Raw genomic sequence first — 18590 nt, 5'->3', positions numbered from 1 at the left:
GAAATGCTGTCCCCCATGAAAATTAAATTCTGCATCCCGTATCTCCATATTATGGGACCAAAACCTGTCCTTCTAACCCTCATTGGGTTGGTCAGTTAGCTAGTGAGACAGCGCCCAGAAAACAACATTGTGATCAGCTGTGGCCAGTCACCAAAGACTACATTAGCTGACTCTGGACTGCAGCAAGTGAGTGATTAAAATGTCATAATCCTGCCTGAGCATTCCTTCGTTATTGTCTTCCAACAACTACCTTCAGCGGGGAAATACATCGTGTCACCAAACATCTCTGGCTGGTTTAACGACTTCAGCGATAACGCATTCTAATTGGATGGAGCACATCTGGGACGTGGTGGAACGGCAGATTAATAACAAGAGCCCGCTGCACATAAATTTACAATGACGGCTTTAATGTTATCATTCTGATACGGACAAAAGTCTCGGAGGAATTTTCCATGTATCTTGTTGAATGCATGTCAGGGAAGAAGATTAAAGGAGCAGTGAAGGCAAAAGAGAGGCCAACATATTGCGATCACAGTGTAGTTCATTAAGTGGCCGAGATAGTAATTTAAAAATTACCAGCGCATTTCAATCGGTGAGCAGCAGAGCTGGAGATAGCACATTTTTTTGCCTGAACAATACTTTCACCTGCACTGGTTTCATGAAACTTTGACCGAGCAGAATCCTGATAAACATGCGTGCTGGGGCACATGAACACAGTGTGAACAAACAGGGAACAGTAGTAACTCCCGGCAGTGTTGTAGCTCACCGTGAGACCAGGAGGCACCGCTGCAGAAGACTGAGCTCCGGGTCCTGCAGCACGCTCTTCATATCACTGGGGAGCCAATCAGAAACAGACAATCAGAACACAGCCGGAGCCAATTACACTTCTCAAACACAGCGTGGCCCAGCGTGGCTGCAACAGGAGATTCTTCTCATTTGTCAACCCACCAGGTACAGGCACTGTGGACCTGCTGTCTAAACACCGAGGATCCTGGGAGAACGACTTCAAGCCGAAAGTGCAGTACATCAAAACAAGCGAAGACCGTCCTCCGATATATTGATAAACTGTACACACAGCCTCACTGACACCCAAATGCTGGCGTTTCCATCACACTGGTTATATTAGGCAATCTAGTTTGAGGTGTTATGTGAAATCCCCCAAGAAAACAACGCAATAGTGTAATAACTCACTTCGACAACGAGTTGAGCTGCTCCTGGATCAGGCCTTTTATCTCGCCTCTCTCATTGTAGTCTCTGAAACAGACACATCAAAGTCAGTCAAACGGCTGCTGAAATCAAACCCGACCCGACGTTAAATGGGAACCTGCTTGTTAAGAGAAGCAGGTCTGTGGTGTCTGAGGAAGCCTGTTCCAACATTTATGCTGAGGTCAGGCGCAGGCTGCTGCCGCTGCTGTAACGGCTTCGCTTATGATCAGGCAGCTGTGTGTGATAAATGAAAAGAGGACCGAGACTCTCAGACGGGCCCAACGACATTCAGCTATTAGACAAACACAGATGCTGAGGTCCACAAAATAACAACAACAACAAAAAAAAAAAGGCTCTTTCAGGGCCGCCGCTGCTGCATCCTGTGTTGACTTATTTACAGAAGTGGTTTGCTGACACTGGCACTATGTTTATTTCTTTCTTTAATTTTTATGAAGGAAATAAAGTGAAAGACTGTGTTGTTGGCAGATGTGTGACTGTAGAAAAAAAAAAAACCCAACACAATATGGCTCGTCCTATAGCTTAGCGGGTTTTAGATTCATTAAATATTTTATCCAGATTTAGTTAACTTGCTTCAATTCCCAGTAACTTCAGTTTTTATATACTTCAACACGCAATCACCAAAAGTGCTCTTTGCTCACATTTAATTATTCTTGGCATCACTGAACCGAAGTGAGCCTCAAATGCAGAGTGAGACTGTATTAAATATAAATGACCTTACCGAGTTTTCACCAAGATCTAATGTGACTTCATCGCTTAAAATAGGTCAACATTTCTATTAATAAAAACTGCTGTTTTTTTCTCAATATGTGAGCGAAAAAACTTCTATTGGGATTTAAGAAATTCTGCATGATATTATATAACTCAGCCTGTAATTGCAGCAGGGTTAAAAGCAGATGGCGTATGTGTCTTCGCCATTAGCCGGGTGATAGACAGTACGCAGGATCAAATACAGCTCAACCAAAGACTTCTCTGATCAATCGCCGATGCACGCTATGTGGACATCAATTATTGAAACCACCGACGACTATCAATGTGGTGCTGTGCTCTGCTGGCTCACAACACGTTGCTTGAGGGTTGGTGTCAGTAATTCGTCTGTTTTTGCAAGTTGTGGCGCACCGAATCCAAATCTATAAAGGCTGAAGAGCAGATTTTTGTGCAGACGAACCAGTTCTATGACAGAAAGTGTATGATCCCACAGGCCATGAGGACAGGCGTGTGTTTTCCCTCAGCATTTTTTTTTTTTTTAATATTTAGCTTAAGATTCAATCATCAAGATAAATTCATTTAATTTAATTATTCTCTTAAATCATTTACAGCCATCCGAATGAGATGCGTGTCTGCACTTTCACACACCCTGTACAAATGCAACATGCACCAACAAAAAAAAAAGTCACAATTTCAGAGCGAGCACGTCACATCTGAGATGTTTCGTCCACTCACACTTGAGTGATGTCCATGGTAAAGGTTCCTGACCAGGGCTGCAGAAGAAGGAAGGCCTTCAGGGTGAGGGCAGCACGGGGCACCAACAGGTAAGGGCACCACACCGGATCTGCACAAATTTTCCACACACAAGAAAAAAAAAGAAAAAAAAAAAGGACACTTTTACGATCAGGATATCATTTATACTTTCATAGGAAGCAGTGTCATTGTGTAGAGTGTAATTGCATAACCTAATACAGCTCACTATTTCAGGGAAATGCTAATTTTCTCCAGTTTGTTTTCTGAGCTCACCTGTCAGGTCTTGCTCATCCATTCGGTAGCTGGCGGACTTCATGGCCATCTCCAGCACTCGGATGCAGCCATCATCCGATGCCAGAACCACCTTGTCTGACGTGCACCAGTCGATGTCTAGGATGCGGTAGTTCACATTGCGGCCGATTCGCATGCTGCTGACCATTTGGACCTGGGACAGAGCAGAGCCAGATGGTGAATCTGAAGCCGCTCTGATCTATGTTTCCCTCTGATAGCGCTTGAGCTATTTGTAGAGAGATGGAGGAAAATTCCTAAAAAACGTTGCAAACAAAACGAGAGAGACAAAATATTTGGTCTTTTTTTTAATTTGATTAGTGTGCAGCAGCATGGTGTCTCTGGATAAACTCATTTGTATTGAATCCAACAGGACAGAAGACGGAAGAGACAATGGAAAAACAGCTATTTTTCCCAGGGTGTATCCTCTAAAAGCTCTCTCTGGCTTTTATGCGGGAGCACTCAGTGAAACCCAGCTGTCAGAGGAGTAGTGAAGCATTTCAAATATCTCTCCTGCACTTTTCCTCCTCCCTGTTTCTTTCTTTGCTCCTCCTTCTGTCTCCATCTCTTTCCTGCTCGAAAGCTTTTCCTCCCTTTCTCTCCGCAGTCTTATCCATCTGTCGTCTGGCTTTTATGACTGGGGACAGGAAACTGTCTCATCTCTGCTCTCCTTAACAAAACACACTGCTCCACCCAGACAACAGCGCTCCCTTGGGAAGATATTCCACCACCTAATGCTTCTTAATGCACCAAATTATCTGAGTCAATATTAATCCGCTCTTCAATATTTTACCATTCATTGCTGCCGGGTAAGCTAACAAATGTTGTGGCATGGGTACAGATAAGTGGGGGGGGGGCAATCCATGGCATTAAGCGAAGCGATGAGATGGAGTGCAAACTGGCCTTAAGGATTCTTATTTGAGGTGAGGTGGGGAGAGGACACTCTGCATGATGATGACTTTGCTGAAGAAAGTGAAAGATAAAGTGACAATGCAAGCTGCCTTTAGGCATCAGGATCATCCATCATTCCATGGTAATGCTTATGAATATTTGGAAAAAAAGCTTTTAAGGCTTGCGCATATATACTTACATAGCAGACTGCAATGAGTGTTTAATACAACAACACAATTACAGTGAATATACTTCTACTATGCACTAATAACACAGTGTTAGACTGAGATGGGACATTAGTTAAATATACTCCACAACAGTGGGTGCAGTGTTTGAAAACTCATTAGCTCTGCCAGGGTAAATCTCTAAATCACTATGAACCTGCAGACCATAGCAGCTTCTATCCTTTAATTTCAGAGCAGTGGGTCGAAGCATGCTGGGAATTTATTATGTGCGGAGAACAAATCAATCAGGGATACAACTGCTATACTTTGCCAGCAGCGATGTGCCACCGGCAACTGCTGAAGGTCTGCGGACGGCTCACCTCTTTGGTGTCCCAGACCTCAGCTCCATCGGTGTACATGACCAGCAGTTTCTGGTTGCCCTTACCAGGGGCAAACCGTATCTTCTTCACCCAGCCCCGGTGAGTCGGTATTCCCCTGAAAGCAACAATAACGTCAGTCAAAATTATACTGTGCAAAATACTTGTCAAGACACATACCCCAGAAACAGAAGATGTTTTCTAAGGTTCACTGAAAGATATTCAGTATGTGCTCAGAACTGGGTACTTCCGCCTTCTCTCTCATTCAGATAATGAAACTGTGTTAATGTAACAACACAGTGTGAGTCGTCAGACCGCTGAATGGAGCACAAGTCACTGCAAAGCTAGGAAACGGCAAACAGCAGGAAAAACACGATTTATGGATTAAAAAAAAAAAAGAAAAAGAAAAAGAAGAAGTCCTAAAAGCACTTCATATCAGCATGATGTTTCGATAACTCTATAACACAGATTCCTGCTATTGACTCCTCTAGGGGAAAAAATATTTCTCTGCATTTAAGCCAGTCAACACACACCAGGAGCAGTGGGCTCGGAGCGTGAGCAGGCTGAAGTCTACCGACAACTCCAGGATTTGGACAGTAAAAACCAGTCCATGAATACTGCATTAGCGGACAAATTACATGTGCGATCAGCAACCAGGTCCATGCTCTTTAATATTTTACACATCTTCAGAGATACAACAACAGAAAGTAGCACAGAAGCCCTCGTCTGTCAATGAGCACTGCTTGCATTGTCTTTCGTCACTTCATGGTGTTTTTCAGAGGCAAACAGAAAAAAATAGATTAAAAAAAAAAGTTTCAGTTTTGTGGGAATCCTGAGAAACTGTCAGAGTAATTTAACAAGTCACAAGGACTGTTATTTTGAAAAAAAAAAAAAAGAAACACATTCTTGATTGAAACATGTCTGGAAAACTGATACACGAGCATTTCTGGGACAGGTTTATGATTTGGAAAAACAAATCAAGACGATAAAACACTAATCTGAAATCTGTATAACTGATATAGCCAACAAACAGCATATATACAGAGGAGAAAAGAATCTAAAAGAGAATTATTTGACTACAACAATGGTGACATTGCCTGAAATATCTTAAATTTAAAAACTTCTTTGTGAAAAGAATAAACTTATAATACATGAAAATGCTAATGTGGAGCATAAGACAAGCTCTAAACTGTAAAGTATCATAAATACTGTATAAACCTGGGGGAAAAAAACACACAAAAAATATACAAGTACTTCAACATACTACTTGACCAAAGTGATATGAATATTTATTCAACCCACTCCATAATTTGTGCTCTTTTCTCCTAAAGTAATTAATTTATCATTAACATGGAATGACCTGGTATAAAAAGATTCAGAAGCGTAATAAATATCTAGGATGTAGCTGTTACCTTGATAAACGAGCTTTGAGGTCCCAGAAGTTGAGATTGCCGTCCACATCACCAAGAACCAGGGTGTCGCCTTTCCAGGCGATGCAGGCAATACTGCCCATACTACCCTGAAGAGGGGGGAAATGGAAACGTGTAAATCAGGAGAGCATAACCAGTTGATATATTACTTATTTTCCAGTAATCGGCCTCACCAGTGACTTGCCGTGTCAATATTCGCTTAACTGTTAAAGCCTGCAGTCTCAGATGACCTGCTGTGTCAAGTCCATGATTATCTTCTAAATACTGCGTCGTTACAGTGAGAAATACAGATTTACAGTCACAATATCAATGCAGTAAAGCACTGCTGGGTGAAGGATACAAAAGCGAATTTAACCGTTCTCCCCCTGCTATAAAACATGCTCCTCTCTGGCATTTAATATTTGGGTGTGAATAAAAACGGGGCAATAAATTGAAACGTCTCTGGCAAAGTCATGTGCAACAAGAGCCTCGTCTGAGCCTGACTAAGAATAGGCTGTGCCACAGCAGCGCTGGAGTTAAGACATAAGTGTCAGCTCACCTTCAGCGTGTGATAGGACAAAACTTTTTCCCAGTTTCCCTCAGCTTGTCTGACAAAGATCTAAAGATCTCCTGTAATCGTGTAAGGACTGTAAAACCTTTGGGGTATGCAAATGTGTGAGAAAATAAATCTACAGCCATCACATAGATAAGGCTTCCAAATCCCCAGGTAAACCTCCAGCGTCTGTGTGGTGTGAAGAGTCTTCCTCGCAAAACAGCCGCCGCCTCACAATGGATACACTCCACCGGCTTCTCTTTAAAAATACTACACGGCGGAGGGAAAACGTTGCCGCCTTGAGTGAAAAACAAGATAAACTTCAGCGGTAAGATATGATGATGGGCTGTTTCCACTGACAGAACAAAAAAATGTGGCAAATTAGGAACAGCCAACAGAAGCCGCTTCCTACAATGCGGCGTGACTCAGCTCCACACAGACACAAGTTTAAATGAGGTAATGAGCCCCATAGAAGTTCCTCAAGTTAAAGTCTCTCCAAACAAGAACCCCAGAACAGATGCTTCGCCAGCTAAACAGCTCCTTTAATTAACAATCCACCGCGCCTTTGTGAGTGGTGATGAAGGTGACGTGTGGAGTAATCAAATCACTCAACTGATGTGATATTATCACGGCGTCTTGAAGCCATCCAGGTGGGGAAAAAAAAAAAAAAAAAAAAAATAGATGTTTACTAGCCAGGATATTTTATTGTAAAAATAAAAAGATGGCTAGGCTACTGCTCGTATGTTTTACAAATGGATGCAGCAACAGATCGTCTTCTCCTAAGTCAGACTGGAAATCAGCGAATCTGTGCAGAACGCTATCGGGGACGTCGTCAACATCACACACCTCAAAGTGGCAGAATACGACACAAAATGTAGCTTCTGTAAAGCCTTTACTTCGATTGCATTGAATTTATTACTGGGAGCAGCACATTGAGTTGGCCGTATTTCATCTTCCTCCAGCACTTGAAGGACATAAGCTACTGCTGCAGAAATCAATGCCAAAGAAACAGCAAAAAAACAGTTAAAGGAAGAGAAACCGCTCACAATTAATCTTTATGTGAAACGATGTGAAAGTGGCATCCAGAGGAAAAATACATTATTAAGGGTCATGAAGGCTGCAACATAAAGGGAAGAGGCGAATGAATTGATAAATGGACCTGAGAATAAGAGATAACAGATACAAACACCAACACAGACAGGAAATGTGAAAAGAAAGACTGATGTTTGTGCAGAGAGGGAATCGACAGATTTCTCAACTGGACTAAGAGCGATACGAAGCAGAAACCAAAAACTGTGGACGGGAGGGTGTGAAAGAAAAAGAGACATAAAAGGTGACACATGGTCCCTCTACTCACATCGGGGGGAATTCGTGCACCGTCTTTGACTGTGTTGCCCTCCACGGTGATGTGGTAGACCTGCCCGTCGGTGTCGGTGAATACAAAGTGCTCCCTGGCCGAGATGGCCTGACTCGTCTCGGACTTGCTCTCAGCGACTTGCAGGAGACTACACGGGGAGAAGGTGAGTTTGGGGTTGTAGGGGAGGGAAAAAAAAAAAAAGGATTTAACAGAAAATTCTGCCAGATAAGAACATGAAAATTTTTCGCCCTATTTCTCATGTGGAATCTTCTGGCTGGATAACGATATTCTGCTGTTGGCTGCTGCCAGGCATCTGTAACCACTGGTATCTGGTCCAGTGTTTCTGGTTCACAGTTTATTCCACAGTAACCAGGAGGTGCGAAGTAGGATTTTAAATGAGCCAAACCAGCACCAACGACACAGAATTGTGATTGCAGGGAAGGAAAGAAAAAAAAAAAAGAAAAAACCCTCAGGAGTGACCATTTCATTAGTTACACTTGGACACTTTTAATATGATTCATTACAGCAGGTCTGCCATAAATTATACATTAACAAAAGATCCGATGTTCAGTTTTGCCTGAAATTAAGTGAGAGGTTTTAATTTCATGATGTTACTCTATTCTAGAATTGTGGAGATTCCAGTTTCAAACACGATAAGTTCAGAATGAAGCACCTCTAATTCTGGTCAAGTGAACATTGAACAACCTCAAAAATGAGTGTATGAATTAAGCATTAAATTAGAACCAATTATTATTAGTTTAGAACACACTCTTATGATAAAGCTGAAAATATTTAATTTTTTCTTTTTCATCTGTTCTCCAAACTTGCTAATATATTAATATTAATTAAAAAATAATAATAATATTTTACAAAAAAATAGAAGCAATGTCAGAATAACGGAGACGGACGGGTGATGGATTTTTATCAGAGGCATCTGTGAGAAAAGAAATAAAAATCCACCAAAAACACCCACTTGATGACCGAAGAGTCGACGCTGCTCTGCTCGGCGTCGGACACAGTTTGCCGGGCCATGGCCACTCTGGCGTCCATCTGCTTCCTCTTCAGACTCTTCAGGTTGTGGGACGGAGACCACTCCTGTTCACACAAACAGAGGAGCGCAGTCACAATAGGAACAATAATAATAATAATAAAAAAGGTGGAATATAAAAACATCAATGAAAAACAGCAGCCAGAGGAAAAATATAAGAAAGGGAGATGATTTGAATGTAGAGTGGAGGAATGCAGAAATGAGATCAAGATACACAGACGAGGAGTTTTGAAATCCTGTATTCTCGTGGAAGTACCGTAACTTCAGTTTTTTGACTCGAGGCTGTAATCAATATGGAAATGAGACAGCAATATGGGGCTGGAAGATGCAGGCATGTATTATTAAGGTTACTGGCGTTTTTATTCACACTGTGGAGGATTTTATGGCCCCACAGTAAAGTTTGTCCAACATCACTCTTCTTTTATGAGGGTTTCTTAGGCCTAACGAAGGTCCTTCGCTGAGCTTGAGGGGGATTTTTTTTACACTAATCTTTCAAACGATCCACATAAACACCAGAAGGAGAAGGGGTCAAAAAGTATAAGGGGACTATTATTAAAGAGTAGAGTAAATAGTGGGTGTTTGTACAGCAGTGATTGTATGTTTAATGAAGTAATTCTGGGTGCCGTAAATTTAGATGGTCAAACCTCAACACCTTTCAGGAAGAATGCTGTTTCTGTTAAGATTCAGATATGATCATATGGATGTGTGTGTGTGTGAGAGAGTACGCGTTGCAGGAACAGGTGAATAAAGGGTTGAAAGAAGATACGCTTTTGATTTTATGTTAATCTGCTCTCACCAGCGCAGTAACGGTGGGGAAGTTCTTTGCCATCTCCCGCAGAAGTGTCCCAGTCCTGATGTCCCACAGCTCCAGGGGTTTGTCTCTGAACACCACCACCAGGTACTGTCTGCAGAGCAAACGCACGCACGCACGCACGCACGCACGCACGCACGCACGCACGCACGCACGCACGCACGCACGCACGCACACGCACACACACTTGGATCAGAAAGACACACTGAGCTGCGCATCAGTGGAAGCTTTAATTTTTTTTCCTGGTGTTGAATACTGAATTGAAAAAGGGTTCACTGTAGGAGATGTACCACTAAAACGAAAAGCATAATGTTTGTTTTCTTCCTCTCTATACGGCACTAAAAATATTTGTATGCTGAATTATTTTAGTTTTCTAGAAGAAAAGGGATGAAACAACGATGGGCTTTTGCAATATATTCTGCTTTGCTATTAAATCTCCACTGAAGTTGGTCTTAAATACACACTGCTGTTGTGTAGTAAGGAACAGATTAGCAACAACAGCTGGCTTTGTGTGGCACAAGTGATCCCATGTTTAAATTTTTGACCTGAACTTAAGCTGACTTGATAAGAAAACCACATTTGAGCTCCTACCATGACGAGCTGCCATGCCCAGGAGCCACAATCTGACTTCTAGCTGCTATAGAAGAGCAACACAATAGTAAACCTGCCAAAAACTCCCAGCAGCTTTAATACAAACATGTTACCATTTTCATCTGTGAGTACAAATAAACTTTGGTCACATTAAATGTTTGACCTGAGATATGAAATGAGAGATGCTAAAGAATTACTTTTAATTTCTTTTGTTTGTAAAATATAGGTCTTGGCCTTTGGTCTTTTTCTTTTCTTCTCATTTACAGGTACTGACTTCATTTAGAAGGGAAACAGTACTAATGTAGACAATTCAATGTTAATTAAACAACAACTATGTAAAAACAAATGCTGACAATCAATTTAATATAATTTGTGTAAACTCGATACATGGAAACTAAATAAAAGGTGCAGACAGATTTTATTAAATAGGCTTTTTAATGCATGAACAAGTAAGTGAATTATTTTCAAGCTAAATTATTACAGACGTAAATACAGTAAAATGGTTAAACCCACTGTCTATTATTGCAGCCACTCTCAGTTCCATTATCTGCTTTATCTTTTAATGATTAGAAACTTCCCATTATCTACAGTACTTGGTCTTCTAGTTATTCAGTTTAGATACCTATAATGATAAAGGTTGACATTATTACACAGCAATACACAAGAAAACTACTGTTTATATAAAATGGTAGGTTTAGTCATCTTTTCATCACCGAACGCTCCTGTATTGTCAGATTAGTCAGAAAATGAGTCGGCTGTTTGTCACAATACTCGGCTAAATGTCGTGGTTTGCTCTGACAGGGAGGGCAGGAAGAGAACGGATTAATTTTTTTTTTTTTTTTTTTTTTTTACTCGTGAGTCAGCAGGTGGGTTGAGAGGAAACACTCATGTGATGCAATAACTGCAGCAAGATGTGAGGACACTTTAGAGTTTAGCAGCGATTCTAGTTGATTCCTCAATTTGGATCGCAATATGAGTGGCAGGATTAAAATCAGTAGGTACGACAAGAAACGCTCCTTAAACCAGTGAAATTAGCAACGGTATTTTTTTTGGTGATTCTGAATTGAACTTTGAGGAAATATCACTGATTAAACAAGCCAAAAACACCATGACGAGCTGCTAAATTGATTTTTTTGTCCAAGACTGAGGAAAAAATTTGTCGAAAGTTTACCAGACCACTTTTTGTTAAGTTTTCTTTACAACTGAGAGATCAGATTATTGAGAAGAACAATTAATAAAATCATCAGACTGATGTTCAGGTTTATATGCACCAAGGATATAATCTGATTCAGGAGGTGGATCAATCCCACAATGCTTTGCACTGTGACGTTGAGCATTTGTGAAACGATGGATGTCATCCCACATCCAGCTTTACCCACAAACATGTTTTATTTTTACTTGTAAACTTGCCTACTGTAAACAAAGAAAATAAAATCTGTCAACTTTCAAATATTTGAAAGTGTCAGTATTTTTAAAAGCAACACTGCCTTCTTCTGATAAAAATAGTGCATGAGGAGCCATGTGGTAACGTTACATATCAGACGTGTACAAAGCTTTGACCAAAGGAGTCAATTCGACGTACCAAATCAAAACATAAAAACTTTACACCACATCCTCTGATCTGATTTCAACTTGAATTAGAAGTGTTGACATGGCACCACTGAGTTGGATCTGCATTGAATCAGATTAATCTTACAGGTAACGTTATGTTCTGAATGTAGTTTATTTAGTAGAAACTGCATTTATGTGAAAAAGAGGAAACATTCCGACTGTCTCGGCACTGCATCCATGTAATAAAATATCTGTTTTTCATGGTCACGGTCTCTGTGCTGACCCTTGCATTCAATGCCTCCATAGCAACCCACCCGGTCCATTCTAGAGGAGAGAACGCATGTTGCCATTAGCAATGGAGCTGGTGTCAGGAGTCACCAAATGCAGGCAGAATAACTGGAGATGTCACTTTTCTATGTAATGCATTATTCAAGTAGACTTATTCTCAATGCATACCGACAGCCTGACAAAAAAAGGTGCCCTTGAATAGACAGAAAGACTGGAAGACATATCCATGGTGGTCAATAACGAGAAAAACCTTGCGGAGACATCTGCTTCTCATAAAATGTGTGAAATCTGCACATGCCTGCTATTTTGTATTCACATTATATAATGCGGTCCCACTAGAAGATGGAGCAATGAACACTTGAACAGACAACACTGCTTAACAACCGGGGGAAGATAATAAACCTATACGAGCAATGAAGCTACTCGTTTCAGAGTTCCATTAGAATTTCATCTGGTTATGATGACACATGAAGAGCATGGCAATCCGAACACTTCCTGAACATTGTGCAATCCCGAATGTTTAGAAATGAAAATCAACGGAGACATCCAAAGGCAGAATGGCTCCAGGCTAATAAGTCAGTATGAAATTGAGAGAGTGTGTGTGTGTGTGTGTGTACAGCTTATTTCATATGCGTCGGATGAAAACTTCTTAAAATTCCTGTGTTTGGTGGTGTTTTTGGTGGCAGGAGCTGGCAGCTTACTTCAGATGAGACACTTTAATCATCTCAATGGGTGGCTCATCATTCCCTCGCTCGCCTCGGAATGCAAAGCACCGGCCTAAAAAACACAACAGACATTGCGGGTGAGAGAGAGAGAGAGAGAGAAGGTGTGAGCGAGGGGGAGAAGGTGAGGACAACAAGACGGTGGACCTGTGGAAGAAAAAAAAAGTGACTCATCTCATTTCACTTTAGTGCCACTGCGTCCCAGTTTCATCTCTTTAGCCGAAGTGCGGCGAGAAAACTGCCGGCAAATTATTCCAAACACCTGCTCTAATATGCTGTTCATCCACAACTTTCCACCCAGAAAGTCAACAGTATGCAGAGAGTCACTGTGGGCCTTTGTTAAACAAAACAAGAGCGCCCTTGAGCCGTACAGCATCACTTTCACCTGAGGAAGGGCTGATCTGATTCTGAAGAGGACATCCGTGGGAGAGGCCTGTTTAAAATGGACAGAGTGATCGAGCTGCCTTTGGTTGTTGACCTCAAACGTTGGGTGGTTGATGATGGCTGGTGCGTACTGGAGGGAATGAAACAGCTAAGCATATGGTGTGGGAAAAAACTTTAGGGACCTGTGGTGCACTCAAGGCTAATGAAGTGCTGCTCATTATTTCCTCTTTCGTTTTCCACTCACATACATATCGGCAGGGGTCACATGCCCTGATTACGGAGCATCTATTGCAGCATCTCGCTGTTTTGGACATCAGCCTAAAGGCGGTAGTTACGTGTCGATTTTGGATTAGCATCGACGCTCCGAGCTGATACTGCTCACTTTCTTACAGTATTTAAGAAATATTTTAATGTTCAGCAGACTGATGCAATAAACTTTAAGAGCTAATTTTAGAAGATATCTCAATGTTTAAGAGTTGGCAGTCTATATTTGGAACTTTAGTACAGCTATCAAAAAACAGTGTTTATGTATTAATGGTCATACAACAGCAGAAACACTGACAATCATGATAAACACTTTACAAAATGATCAAAACAAACAACAAACAAACCGGAAACAGCTTGTTCTTATGTAACTCTTATTTAAACCAGCAAGACCACCTCAACCAGTCCAAAGGCATGTGGCCACCGTATCTTAACAGGAGACCCAGACAGAAACACTGATACACCTGGTTTTGTCCAAGACTTCCTTTATATTCCGAGAGGCGCTGGTTTCTTGAGTGACAGTTGAGGGTTTACAGTTCCTCTGATTGTATCCCACTCTCATTATGACTCTTCCTTTCTGGTGTGCTCTCTGCACACACTGCTGTCAGCAGGTTGTCCATGCCTGCAGCGCACCATCTGATTTAAAAGAAGTGAAAATGATCACACTGAACACGGAAGTCTGTTTAATTGAGCAGGGCCTTCCGAATCCTGCAAAATTACCAATAGTGTTTGTGCTTAGGAGACTTTCATCATTAAAAATATACCCTAGGTATATTCCCATCATAAGAATTCAGGATGAAGTCAGTTTGAACTACTACTATCTTATCTGCATCACCTCTGCATATTAAAAAAGAGCTAACTGATGTTAATTGAATATATATATCTTCAGCTTCGCTTCAATAATAGGATGCTATTTCTGGTGTGGATGAGATGATCTCGGTTTTCACCCTGACCATGATCATATCCAGCCGTGATGACGAGTCTACATGCTACTCTTGTTCCTCCTCACTGGATACAAATACTCGTCATGAGTCTAAAGAGGTGGAGCTGTAAATTACATTTATCGTCCTCTGAGACAGTTAGAAGCTCAGAGCCTGGGTTTGATGGATCTTATGGAAAAGCTTGATTACACCGAATCTATCTCATGGTCTACCCATCTGTTTCCCATCAGGAGACTGCTGTAACTGAGATAATTAAAAGACATGATAGAACGATGGATCATAATCAAAGAATCACATCTTATCACTCACTGAAATTTTCATCGATGCAAAATAAGAACGTGATCAACCTCTTGCACATAGACACAAACAGCAGACACTGAGACGTCAGCTCTTAACACCGCAGTGTCAAAACCTCATCCTTCTCACTGATTACAAATAATTGCTGTAATGACACCTCCTGTGATGGTGCATACACAAATAATGTATAATTAACCTCTAGATACATAATACATATTTATACTGCATGTGCTGCATTGCTGAACAGATTTGTAGCCCCTGTGCAGATCTGACTTTACTCAGGTCTGCTGCACTTAAAAAGAAAGAAAAACTGAGTAGAAGTTCGAGCTGCTACCTTGGCAGCAGGAGCCACAATTCCGAGGCAAGCGAGAGGGATGACTTTCAAATCTTATCAAAAAAAGAAAAAAAAAAGAAAAGAAAAAGCTGCAGCTTTAAAGGGCATAAGGTGCCCACTTCAGTGGATTAAGCTTTTGTCTGTACAACATTTTTAAACACATTTTGTTCTGTACCTTTCAAATACAAAAAATTCAATACATGTGTGGGGAAAAAAAAAACTATTATAACATCTTTGAATAGGTTTTCTCGAATTTGATGCATCAATTAAAAGATGGCTTTTGCTGTTGTTTTAAGTATGCAACACTAACAAGAGGCTGAATGTGGCTTTGACCTGAGCAGATGCTTGTTAAAACATGATGCTTTATGGTTTAAGTTGTTACGCTGTGAACGCAACATCTTGCGAGCTGTTGAAAGCTGCTTTTTTTCTTTCTTTGACAGCGACTATGTGAGCTGCTCCCCCTCTGCTTCCCCTTGTCATCTTGGTGCTATGCTAGGCTAAGCATGTCCCAGAGCTGTTTTATCTCTGCACTGAACACATACAGATTGAATTGATATGGATATTTTCTGTCTTAAACAAAAAAAAAAAAAGAAAAAAAAAAAAAAAAAAAAAAAAACAGTTTTCCCAAATGACACACGTGCATGCATCAGAGAAGGCAGACAGGACCAGGAGGTTCACGAAGCTTGTCTGCAACACCAACAGCTGCGTTTTTAGTTGAGAACAATTTAGTGAATCTCAATCATTTGAAATCAGGAGAGACAGGAGAGAAAGCACAGAGCATCTGTGTGTCAGTGTGTGGCATCGTACCCGAAGCTGAAAACATGGACTGTTAACTTTGATGCCTCTGCTGCTCACAGGAGCTATTAAAGCAGAGGCTGACCACTGTGCAAATGAATCCTAGAAAGACACTTTGACCGAGCCATTACGGAGATCATCCGTTTTTTAAACGGGCCCATGCAAAACGAGTATCTCAAGCCAAAAACAACTGGAATAAAATTCATGAACCCGGTGATAAAAATAATGTTTTGCAGATCTGTAAAAAGAGTACCCAAATCTTATATTAGATGCAATTAATATCAAATAGTTGAAAACCTAAGTTTAAATAAACATGAGTTTATCAAATGTCAAAATGGAAAAAAAAGTTACTTTTGAAGTACATGAGTATTTATACAAACACATTCCATCAGACTTGCAATGTCGGAGCTCTTCTTTGTCCTCTTTGTTTCATTAGAAATGTGTCATTTAAAAGACTCTTGAAGCAATAAAGAGAAAATATGTGTGATTTTGGTCAGTTTTACTTTTTCTTTCCTTGAGATTTTTTAAGATTGAATAATAAAAAAAAAAACACTGATTGAATATGCTGAACACAATATAATGTGTGTTCTTTTCTTATTTCTAATAATGTAGAGGCTATAATTTATGTAAAAATAGGATGCATGGTAAAAAAAAATCTGCACAACCCCTCTATTCAAGGTGTAACCGCTCATCCACGGTTCCAGATGATTTCACACTCTGCTTACTTATAAATCCAGTGCTCTTTGCAGCTTTATTTATTTTATTTCTAGATTCTGAATGAAGTGGAAATGTACAGCAGCTTCTGTTCTGTGCACAAACATTCAGGCCTTCGTGGTAGAATCTCATTTTCGGAGCGAGGCATCCCTCAGTAGTATCCTAACTCTGTTTACTTTTGGACCCTGAGTTGAGTGGAGTGTGAGAGTTTCCCCTGGAGGAGTGAAGCGAGACTCTTTCTGAGACAAAACAACAAAAGAGGAAGTGGAAGAGTGCAGGGGACTGACATTTCTATTTTCTTTTGTTGTAAAGAGTTCACCAAGCCTAAATATAGACATAAATAAGAACAAAGGGTAATTTAAGTGTTGGGCTTCGGGTACAGGAGATGTTGTGTGTGGGCGTCTCTCACCTGTAGGGAGGTCGACGTGCTGCAGCTCGTTTCGCACAAGGCCCATGTTGTTGGGAGCAGACGTCGCAAAAGACAGGAAACTGGTGAGACTCACCCATTCAATCCCCCTGTGGATTAAACCCCCACAGATGTTTTTCGATGAATATTTTACATGCAGCAAAGTTATCAAAGACTCCTCCATCAACTGAGCAATATAGCCAAGCCTATTACCTCGCCCAGCAACCCGTGAGGTATATGAAAAGAACTCTAGTGCAAGAGTTAAAAAATGCAAGACAGTGACTGTGAGAAATGGATATTTTTGAGCAACTGGCCCAGCTGAGGGAGCACAAACTCCACAGTAATGAGATGGTAAATAGCCACATGATTAATTAGTCGATTTCCCCACTAAATGTAAATGAGATGCTAAGTAGCCGGCTTCCTTTGCCATGGCTGTGCTGGGGTGAGGGCTGCTGGGCTCATTTCCATAAACACCCCTGCTCTCCCCACCACGGAAAACACACAGCTTCGAACTTAGTGCTGTAACGTCGCTGTGCTTGATGCAAAAATAGTAGACGTAACCTACCTAATCGCAAAAAATGTGATGAAAATCATTTAATTTGAAGGCACTATTTATAGCCATTTTTGTATCTTCAATTGATAGTGCTTTTTTTTGTGTGTTTTCGCAGTGCACATCACTGAGTGAAAAAAGCACTATGTAGAGCAAGAGAAGAGAAGAAACAGAAGCTTTGGGGGAAAAGATGACAGGTAGATGTTGAGCATCATGTCTGTAGAGAAAATTTGCCAACGCAAGGCATTAAAAAAAAAAAAAACACTGTCAAAACTCTCACTTCAATCCACACGTACACACAGGCACCGCTTAGCTCATTAAAGTTGGCTGGACTTTTTGCATGTGTGGATAGCAACTTCTCTCATTAAAGAGAGCTCGGCTCCGCTTGAACGGACGGCGTTTGCTCCCAATCAATCTCTTAACAGCATTAATTGATTCAATCTTGTGCTTAATTAATCCTGGTGAAATAGTTTTACTGCTCATTAGAGAATAGTAACTAATGAAGCTCGGTCTGCTCTTTGTTGATGTTTGGCTACTTCCAAGAGCGTGCAGTGTTTTGACTTCTGTCACTTTGGGCACGGCCCACTGGCTGCATATAGAGATAGACGGCCCGACAGGTTTCCTGTGTCTTATTGTCATCCACATATCTGAGTGTTCATTATCAGAACATGGCTGGTTTTCTGAATTCTTAAAAGCGCTGTATGTTGTTTTGAGTGACAGCTGATTTCAATGCAGCATTCACAAAGAGACCTGAAGATGTCATTCCCTTCCTTTACTCTGATTCAGAAAGTAAGTCTTGGAGTAAGTGACTGATTTCTAAAGATATTGGTAATCATTTTTACTGTTACAGCCAGCAGAAGACATTGAGATATCGCTGCTATGGTTGTTTTGAGGTTCAGTGATTGAGCGCTGACAGCTGGGTTCAGCTCACATTAATTCAGGTTCCAGTATAAGTGGGAACTGTTTCACAAACTACAACAAAATTAGTGTTATGGAAATGCAGCAGGACAAACAGCCACATTGTACAAAGCACTGGAGTGAAACAAAGCAGATTTTCCGCCGCGGTTCATCAAGCGTCAACCTTTTTGTATTCATTACAATGTGCAACACTTTAATATTATATGAGTGGTGTTTTTGCAGAAACATAATGTCATGCTGAGTCAGGCAAAC

The 18590-nt window shown here is 40.9% G+C and overlaps 1 protein-coding gene across 1 annotated transcript in view; it reads right to left on the bottom strand.

Annotated features, from left to right (window-relative positions):
* Positions 1 to 18590, bottom strand: part of wdr11 (WD repeat domain 11) — a 66918-nt gene that overhangs the window by 9057 nt on the left and 39271 nt on the right. The window contains exons 12-22 of the mRNA XM_030106229.1: positions 16874 to 16980; positions 12715 to 12790; positions 9569 to 9677; positions 8698 to 8819; positions 7725 to 7872; positions 5818 to 5924; positions 4409 to 4523; positions 2959 to 3130; positions 2668 to 2776; positions 1192 to 1254; positions 767 to 832 (exon numbers count right to left, since the gene is read on the bottom strand). Coding sequence (XP_029962089.1) covers positions 767 to 832; positions 1192 to 1254; positions 2668 to 2776; positions 2959 to 3130; positions 4409 to 4523; positions 5818 to 5924; positions 7725 to 7872; positions 8698 to 8819; positions 9569 to 9677; positions 12715 to 12790; positions 16874 to 16980 — 1194 coding nt within the window. The remainder of the gene's footprint in view (positions 1 to 766; positions 833 to 1191; positions 1255 to 2667; positions 2777 to 2958; positions 3131 to 4408; positions 4524 to 5817; positions 5925 to 7724; positions 7873 to 8697; positions 8820 to 9568; positions 9678 to 12714; positions 12791 to 16873; positions 16981 to 18590) is intronic.

The sequence above is a fragment of the Salarias fasciatus genome, chromosome 13 (genome assembly GCF_902148845.1).
Source record: "Salarias fasciatus chromosome 13, fSalaFa1.1, whole genome shotgun sequence".
Taxonomy (NCBI): domain Eukaryota; kingdom Metazoa; phylum Chordata; class Actinopteri; order Blenniiformes; family Blenniidae; genus Salarias; species Salarias fasciatus.
The sequence above is the reverse complement of the archived record's forward strand: the minus strand, read 5'-3'. Positions and strand labels throughout refer to the sequence as shown.